Source organism: Mastigoproctus giganteus, chromosome 9, assembly GCF_048544385.1.
Source record: "Mastigoproctus giganteus isolate SK-2022 chromosome 9, ASM4854438v1, whole genome shotgun sequence".
Lineage (NCBI taxonomy): Eukaryota > Metazoa > Arthropoda > Arachnida > Uropygi > Thelyphonidae > Mastigoproctus > Mastigoproctus giganteus.
In genome coordinates, this window is record NC_143583.1 from 163021850 (window position 1) to 163031574 (window position 9725).

At 37.9% G+C, this 9725-nt stretch overlaps 1 protein-coding gene across 1 annotated transcript in view; it reads right to left on the reverse strand.

Annotated features, from left to right (window-relative positions):
* Positions 1-9388, reverse strand: part of Surf1 (surfeit locus protein 1) — a 115263-nt gene extending 105875 nt beyond the window's left edge. Inside the window, exon 1 of the mRNA XM_090381071.1 lies at positions 9313-9388. Coding sequence (XP_090237197.1) covers positions 9313-9339 — 27 coding nt within the window. The 5' untranslated portion in view covers positions 9340-9388. The remainder of the gene's footprint in view (positions 1-9312) is intronic.
* Between the last annotated feature and the right edge of the window lie 337 nt (positions 9389-9725).

A 9725-nucleotide genomic window follows, 5' to 3' on the forward strand; every position in this document is an offset into this window, starting at 1 on the left:
AACTACCATCGAGGGTAAAGGGAAGGGTTTTTGCTTTCGTAAAGGTGACTACGGTGGTCTGAGACAGTATTTAAATTCTATATGGTGGAACCAACTGATGATGTTACCAACAGCAAATTGAAAATGGGAAGCATTCAAAGAATTAATCTTGGAAGATACTAGGCTTTTTAACCCCGGGGGCTCACATCTAGTGAGTACGGGCTTGGCACACCTAGGGTCCCGAGCTGGATATCGTCATTCTTCTCTTTCTTGGTGATTCCATTCTACTTTTGACTCTCTCTCTCTCTCTCTCTCTCTCTCTCAGGGTAGCTCGGGAACCTTTTTTTTTCCTGGTGCAGCATAAGCCTCAGGCTTCCTTGCACCATATGGCTATTAATAATAATACTAACAAAGAAATATTGTTCAAGAGTTAGGCCTAAATGGATGTCAGATGAACTAATTAGATATGTGATAGAGAAGAAAAATTTATGGGATACATATAAATTAACATGTGACACAGAAACCTATGATAGATATAAGCTGGTCTGTAACCAAGTTACAAAGAAGGTTAGGCAGGCGAAGGCAAATTACGAGAAGTCTTTGGCAAAGGATGCAAAAAAAAACAGCAAAGAGTTCTTTACTTATGTAAACTCTAGAAGGAAGGGGATGAATCAGATTGGTCCACTTGATATTGATGGTTCAACTGTTGATGATCCTGCTCAGGTAGCTAACAGACTAAATGAATATTTTGTATCTACATTCACATGAGGAGTTATTCAGGGAGGGGAATGCCAGAGGTGTATTCAACTCTGGCAGTAAGCTAGATAATCTTGTAATAACTGAGAGGAAAGTGGAGGAGAAATTGTTGAAGATAAACACAAGAAAGGCACCTGGGATGGATGGAATCTATCCAGCTATATTAAAGGAGGCAACAAAGGAAGTAAGCAAGCCCTTAGCCATAATTATGAGAACTTCCCTGGACTCAGGGGAGGTACTCATAGACTGGAGATGTGCAAATGTGACCCCAATTCACAAAGGAGGATCAAAGGCTGACACAAGTAATTATAGACCTGTGAGTTTAACTTCTGTTCCCGGAAGATTAATGGAGGCACTGGTTAAAGAAGCACTGCAGGATCATCTAGACAAGACTTCACTTATAGCTCGGACACAGCATGGTTTTGTTAAGGGAAACTCTTGCCTGACCAATTTGATTGGATACTATGATGCAGTCACAAAAGAACTGAATGCAAAGAATAACTTTGATATCATATATTTGGATCTTAGAAAAGCCTTAGATACTGTTGCACATGGAAGACTGCTGCACAAATTGGAGCAGTGTGGCATTGGAGGCAAATTGCTGCTATGGATAAAGGGATGGTTGAGTGGGAGAAGACAGAGTGGTAATCAATGGACACTGCTCTTCATGGACAAATGTTATTAGTGGAGTCCCTCAGGGTTCAGTGTTGGATCTATTGTTGTTTTCTGTACTTATAAATGATATTGATGATGGTATATCATGCTTAATGTCCAAGTTTCCAGACGATACGAATGTTGGCAGGGTTGTTAATGACAGTACACTTCTGCAACAGGATCTAGAAAAGTTGAGCAGATGGGCTGAGAGGTGGCAAATGAAGTTTAACATTGGCAAATGAAGTTTAACATTGACAAATGTAGAGTACTACATATGGGAAGCAGTAATCCCAGAGTAATGTATCAACTCTGTCGTACCACATTGACAGTAGTAGAGAATGAAAAGGATCTGGGAGTAATTGTGCAGGCAGATATGAAATTTTCTAAGCAGTGCAGACGGTCTGCAAGAGTAGCTCATGGTGTCTTGTCAATGATATACAGGAATTTTTCTAGCAGGGCTAAGGAGGTGATTATCCCCTTGTATAAGGCAATGGTCAGACCACACCTTGAGTACTGTATACAGGTCTGGAGGCCTCATTTTAAGAAGGATGTAGAACTGTTGGAACGAGTACAGAGAAGAGCAACAAGATTAGTGAATGGAACAAAGGGTTGCTCTTACGAAGAAAGGCTTAAGTTTTGCAAATTACAGTGTCTGGAGACTAGGCACCTGCGAGGTGATCTGACTGAGGTGTATAAAGACTTGAATGGTTTGATCATGCTCACTGCTGATGGGATTCTTCCTCTTGCTCAGAATAATTGCCTGAGAGGGCATAAATTCAAATTGAGAAAAGACGGTTGTAGGATAGATGTGCAGAAGTTTGCCTTTAGCCAGCGGGTGGTTGACTGCTGGAACAAACTTCCATCTGTAATTGTAGAGGTTGATAGCTTAAATAGATTCAAGGCAGAGCTTGAAAAACATTTGGAGCGAGTGGATGGGTGAAATAAGGGGTTTTTTTTTGGCTGATGCTATATAAGCTTGCTTTCTTGCATCATGTGCCTTTGCTAATACTAATGAAATAACATCTTGAATCTGTTTGTAGGCTAAAATGGGACTCATCAGAGAACAGAACTGTATCACTTTGTCATGGCTCCAAGTCATGTTCATGGTACCAGCTTCAATGTTCTTTGCGGTGGTTTGGGAGTTAATGGAATACAAATGGCTAAAGGCGGAAAGGTTTTCACCTGTAGCCGTGGTAACCTTAAGATACAGTTGATGACAGCACACTGTAGGGTTCCATCTTGGTGTTAGAGCCAGATAGTGGTCCATTCTGGTTGACGTAACCCTTGGGCAACCTTGGCCAGCTCTTCTTGTAATGGTTACTGCCTCCTAGAAACTGCTTCCATAGTGCTGACACGACACCGTATGACATTAAGTCAACATGCCACCTCTGCCTGCGACTGCTTGGCTTCAAGTCATCCAATGACTCGCCATCAAAAAAAATAATCTAAACGAGGATGACTTGCCATCCTGAGTACTGCAGATGTGGCTATCCCACTGAGCAAGCTAAAAAATGGGAATGAAGTGATGTTTTCACAACCCATGTTTTTATGGGCATGAATAATTTGCATAATGTGCAAATCTGTAAGGTAGTAGATCGATTTAGCATTAGTAGAGGCATATGATTGGGTGGAATAAGACAAGGGTATGTCTGCCACTGGCAGACATACCCTGGTCCTATTGGGATGGTTGAGTGGTTGAGGTCAGGCCACACTTTGAGTACTGCATACAGGTCTAGAGGCCTCATTTTATGAAGGATGTAGAGCTGCTGGAATGAGTATAGAAAAGGGCAAAGGGTTTCTCTTATGAAGAAAGGCTTAAGTTCTGCAAATTACAGCATCTGGAGACTAAGCACCTGCAAGGTGATCTGATTGAGGTATATATGGCATTAGATGGTTTCAGCAAGCTGAATGCTGATGGGATTCTTCCTCTTGTTCAGATTAAGCACCTGAGATTAAGCATAAATTCAAATTGAGGAAGTTGATAGTTTAAATAAATTCAAGAACAAACTTTTGGAGCAAATGGATGGGTGAAATGGGGTGCTTTTTTTGTTGATGTCGTATAATCTTGCTTTCTTGCATCACATGCCTCTGCTAATGCTAATTCTAATATCAAGCTTATGTATAAGTTTGCAGATAATAAAAAGGTTGGCAAAGTGGTAAATGATAAAAATCAAGGTATGCTATCTGCAGCAAGACCAAGAGATATTAGACAGATGGGGTGTGAAAAGTAGCAACTGATGTTTAACACTAACAACATATTTAGTGGTACCGTACTCAAGGTGGTGAAGAACGAAAGACACCTATGGGTAATTGTACAGTCCAACACTTATGTTCTCTGAGCAGTGCAAACAGCCTGATAGGACAGCTCATTGTATTCTGTGGATATACAGGAATTTTGCCAGCTAGGAAAAGGAGGTGATTGTTCCATTGTATAAAGGCAATAGTACTCTTGAGGCAGTAATATCTTGAGTACTGCATACAGGCATGCAAATCTAATTTTAAGGATATAGATGTTTGAACAGGTTCAGAGAAGAGAAACAAGGTTAGTGAAGAGCACTAATGGGTTCTCTTAGCAAGAAATACACCAATTTTGCAAATTGCAGTATTTGGAAACTAGGCACCTGTGAGGAGACATGATTGAAGTATTTAGGGTTTAAATGGATTGAGTACACAGTGGGCAGTTTGAATAAATTTACGGATAGATTTAGACAAATTATCAGAGGGAATGGGCAGATGAAATGGGTATGGTTTTTCTTTTTTTTTTTTGGCTGATGCTGTATAAGTAAACTTCCTTGAATTATTTGCAAGGAAGTTTACTACTAATAATACTAATACCTAATACTGAACATTCAGGATTGTCAGTTTCTTAAAATAAATACATAATATGAAAATATTGAGATATTTTTTTTTACAGAGAAACCAATGCCAAACATGCAATAAACACTGGCTCCGCTACATAATCAAAATATCCATGTAAACATATAAACTCTTATTGATGTAAACATATAGTATCAATAAGAGCAAACTAACATAGTCATAACCTATGTTTGTAGGTTTTTGTGTCATGACCGTCTACATAAGGGATAAAGTATACACTTACTTTACACAGTTTACTATGTAATGAAATGTCACAATATAAATGTCTAAAAAGAAAGAGCAGAAATAATAGGTTATGTCAAATGATCAAAACTAATGTCTATAAGTTTAGGTTTCGTGACTTTCTACATAAGAGATGCCATGTACACTTACTGCTTGCTTTACTGTGAACTGTACAGTAAACTGTAAAGTAAATGTCACAATGTAAACTTTTAAAAGAGCAAAAACAATAGATTTAAAAAGTAGACAACTGGAACTAAATGTAAATTTTATTGTAATACATCACTATGTGAGATGCAAAAGATGATCACAAAAAAGGACTATTATATGCCGAATATATATTTAAGCACGAATTTTCAAGGCAAAAAATATATGTCAGCTTATAAGCCAGAACATGCAGTCAGAGTGTACACTTTCAATAAATTTTATGTATTCAGAGTTTATGCTATGTGACCAAAAAATTGTTGTTGTCATTATTGGATTTTAGGCACATCAATGACTTACACTGTATTGCACCACTGAGTGTTAGGGCTGTACAAGTGGGCTTTCATGGAATGATTTGCATTTTATGCAGCCTGAAAGAATAACTCACGGGGGGGGACACTATACTACTGCCTGAGTGGTGAGCTACAGCCTCAATTAGAGGATTTCAGAAATTCCTCTAGTCTATGATGGGAAATGAACCCAGATCTCTTTGTCTGACCATTATACTGCACAGAGGAGATGACGGAGAATGTATTCAAACGGCAGGGCCATGCTTAGCCATTTTAGTACCTGAGGCAAGAATGAAAAATTGGGCCCTACCATTAACGAAGGCAACATTGGCAATTATTTAATATTTCTTTTGGCGCCCCTTACAGCTTTTAACCTGTGGCAAGAGCCTCGTTTGCCTCACCCTCGGCATGGTTCTGCAAACAGGTAGTTGCAGAAATGGCTTTTAATTTAAAAACCTAAACAGGAGGTTCTCTTTGTCCTATATGATAGCTCAACTCTTCTGGGCACTCATTCTACCCAATTCTGGTAGGTGTTGGCAAGAAATTCCTCTCGCAAAGTTGCTACCAGAGTCAGCTCAGAAGAATGCCATTTTGACTACAGATGAATCTTGCGCTCCAATTTGCCTTACTAGTGTTCAGTGATTTTGATGCTTAGGCTCTAAGCCAATCAGTCCAACTTTCAAAAATTAATGAATGCAAAAGTCCTTGCAGTACAATGTGGAGCACTGTCTTGCTGATACTGACAGGGGCTCACTGGCATAGTACCACCACAATGTCTGTAGCATACAATAATCTGAAACATCCAAGTGGGTCATGAACCTCACAGGATAAGGCACTACTACCAAGGGACCAAGTCCAAACCAACTGAAAGAACCCCTAAACCATCGGATACCTCCACTAAAATGATTGAGATAATACAGGCTGATGGGGAAGTGCTCTGTTGGTAATTTACACACCCAAACACACCTATTAGAACAAAACATCACATAGTGGGATTTGTTACTCCACAGTACCTCGTGTCACTGTTCTAGGGTCTGTGAATGTCTGGAACAATAGCACTATAAGCTCTCTTTGTATTGGTAACTATGATACTAGGTTTTTGCATAGTTTCCTTAACATTAAAATGAAAGTTCTAATGGCATAAAACCTGGGTTTAATGGTAGCACAACTGCTCAGTGTCCAAGAGGCCACTGACAGCTGTTCTCTCAGTGGGCTCTTACACTGCTCTGTGATGTTTTCTGCAGACCTACTTACACATACCCGCTATGGTTCTTTGCACATATTCTCTCAGTTTGTGAGGCTAACTGCCATTTTCTCTTATCATCTTTGAATAACATCATTGGCACAGGATTTTGGGATGACCAAATGAGTCACTAACCTTTTGGTGCAGGCTAAAGCACTGAAATGTTACATTTCTATTCAATGATGTGTTCTGGTTGGATTTGAAATAAATAAATAATACTTGCTCTGGTGTTTAGAATACTACAAGGGGAACTTCTGGCATATTACATAATATTCATGGGCGAGAAGTGTTTCACTACTTTAGCTCATATAGTGCAGAAAAAATACTTGTGTACAAATCTAACCTTAACTATAAGGATGAGAGCTCCTTTTAAAGTTGGTATGTTTTGTTTTATATACTTTTCTTTTTCTGTGTTTCATTTCTTCTGATTTATCATTCAGTTTTATCATGGAAAAGTAACCCATTAGATAATTAAGACTTTCATTATTTTGTTTTTTGTTTGCTTGTTTTTCTACTGTTTCATGCTCAGATGCTATGAATAACTTTGTATAATTTAAATTAGGGATAACTTAAGGTTGAACAAATTGTGGTCATTACATGGCAATGTTAAGCAATGTACATCCGTAGTTTCAAAGAGCAAAACTGCACAAAATCAAAAATTTGTTTTCATACGACCACTTTTGTTTGTTTGTTATTTGGTTTTTAGGAGCATTAGCAACTAAGGCCATATTGCTCCGGAGATATGCAGTGGTCATTCCCTGACCTTTCTGCATCCTAAGTATTTGGTGGTCACGGGCTCGAACCACGGTCTAATCAAGAAGCGTGTGCTACGCACTGCTGTTCCTGCCCACCTGGCTACAGAGGCGCCATATGACCACTTAGTTTCATTATTATACATTACAATACATCAATATGATAAGTAGAACACTTCCGTATGATATTCCCCAGAAATCAAAACAAATATAACATTAACACAAAATGATATCAGTAAAAAATAAATTGAAAACAATTAAAAAATCAATTGAACACAATTAAAAAAAGTATACCAGGTCATTTATTTGTGTTGCAAAAGAGAAAAGAATTGAGTGATTATGACCTAGTATACAACATTTCTTGTGGTGATTGCAAGTCGTCTTACCAAGGATTTTTTATATACTTTTTTTTGTATGCTTCTTGTTAATTTGTTCATCATTTTACTTTGGATAAGTAATTCACTAGGTTATTTAGGGTTTTGTTTTGTTTTTCTTTGCTCGCTTTTCTACTGTTTTGTTGTGTTTAAGCATGAAACCTATGAATAGTTTTAGATCACTTAAATTATGAATTTTTATTCTTTTAAGATCAAATGCCACTATTAAAGGAGTATAAAATGATTTTCATATACATAGGTTTTTGAACAAGTGCTACCAAGTTAAAACTGAAATTCAGTTTGACAGTTAAATAACACATCATATACAGGGTAATTGAAAAGCAGCTTTGCAAGTTGTACTATATCTAGCACTGAATGAAGGGTGTGGTCTTGTAGTTTTTAGTCTGACTATTAGTTGGTGTACACATATGTAAACTTCAAAATAACAATTTTCAATGGAGCAGAATGAGTGCAGTGATTCTTTACTATGAACAAACAAAATGCACAGTGCAAGTTCAATGAGGTCCTAGAAAACCAATGTATTAAGCTAGTTGTCAACTTGCACTATCAAAGTCTAAAACCAGGAATTTTGAAAAAAATCAATCAGCTTGAGAATGTACAAAACAAATGTGCTACAAGCCATCATGGATGGCAAGAAAAAACATCACTGTTTCTGAATCAACTCCAGAGCCAGACCAAGGTATTTTGTGTCCTGGGCAGAAAGGTTTTTCGGCACCCTCTTACTAGGGATATGTATATTTCTTGCCTCATTCTTCTGTTTTTGGTGCCCTTTAAAGAATGGCACTCTGGGCAAGGGCCCTACTAGTGCCTTAATCCAGCACTGATCAATGCTTTGGCACAGACGAAGGACAATGAAGTCATCTGAATGGACTAGCAAATATCATATGCTTTTGTGGAGCTTATGCATGACAATCCCCCAGGTGAACATGCCTGTATGTTAGAAAACTTTCTCTCCCAGGACACTGAAGACAACCCAGAACATCACCACATATAACAAGATGGCACATAACTCTCATTTCTTCCCCTAATATCCATTACTTCCAAATATAAACTTTCCAATTGGGGTATGACATGTCTGATTCTGTGGCTAGTATGGTGCTACCTCCAAGGGCAGTTTCAGAAGGGGGGGCTAAAGCAATGTTCCATGGAATCACTAATCTTTAATCATCATGTAGCAGATAAAAAACGTTCCACGGAATCACTAATCTTTAATCAACGTGTAGCAGTTAAAAAATTCACATTATTCTGTTCGTGGGGGGAGCTAAAGCCCCTTTAGCTCCTACCTCCCTCAGACGTCACAGCACTACTGAATTTTTTCCTCTCTTATTCTATCAGGTCTGGTCAACTATCATCACCAGCAAATTTATATCAATTGAAGTTACTAGTGAATCAACACTGACATAGTGGGTGTAGTAGGACACCAACCTTCAATGGATCACATGCCAATGTCCCAGTAAAAGTTGATGTAAATGTTTATCAATATTAATATTTTTAAAATGGAAAATATTAACACTTATAAATGTATAGGAGAATCCAATTCAACATTCTAAATATCAGTGATTTCAGTTCAATATTTATTTATATCCAGACATCTTAATTCCATCTTACTGCACTGAGGTGAAGTTACAAATTGTATGCACTCTCCTCCCGGTTTAAAACCTCTAACCTTTTTTAACAGATGCCCTTTAACCTTCATGTGCTCCCCCCAAGGCAAGGGCATTACCCTTGCTGTGGTAACAGCAGCGAAACTACCATGGTGGTGACATTTTCGCGTTACTACATTAGAGTTGGAGGATTGTCGTCATCCGGTAATATCCTCTTTCAGAGGTACACACCGATTTACTTTTCACAGCACGGTGCAAGTTCCCCACAATCCATATAGCTTTTTTTTTTTCTCTCTCTCTTCTGGTAAAAACTAAACTATCACACACAAACAAGGTTACCTTTTCGGATATTAATTTAAATGTCATTATTTTGCTCTCCCAGATTTTCTAATTGTTTTGAGCACGTAGTATTTGCAAATTAGACGAGATGAGACGAAACGCCACCTACAAAACATTTAAGGAATATACTTTATTCTTTTATAAAAATAAGTTATTTCTCTAAATGTTTAGGCTTTAGCCATTCAGGCTTTCAACAAGAAAAGTATAAAAATACAATGCACGCAACTCAAAGAAATTACAGAACAAAAGGGAAACGAACAGAGTTGGCAACCTCTACGAATAATCAAATTGCTTTATGGACATATTTTTACGGAATATCATTACGGCTTAAAATTTATTTATTTATTCAGTTTAACCTCTGTACAGCATATGTCCAAAGAGGAAAATGATGTAAAGTAATGAAGGTCCATAAC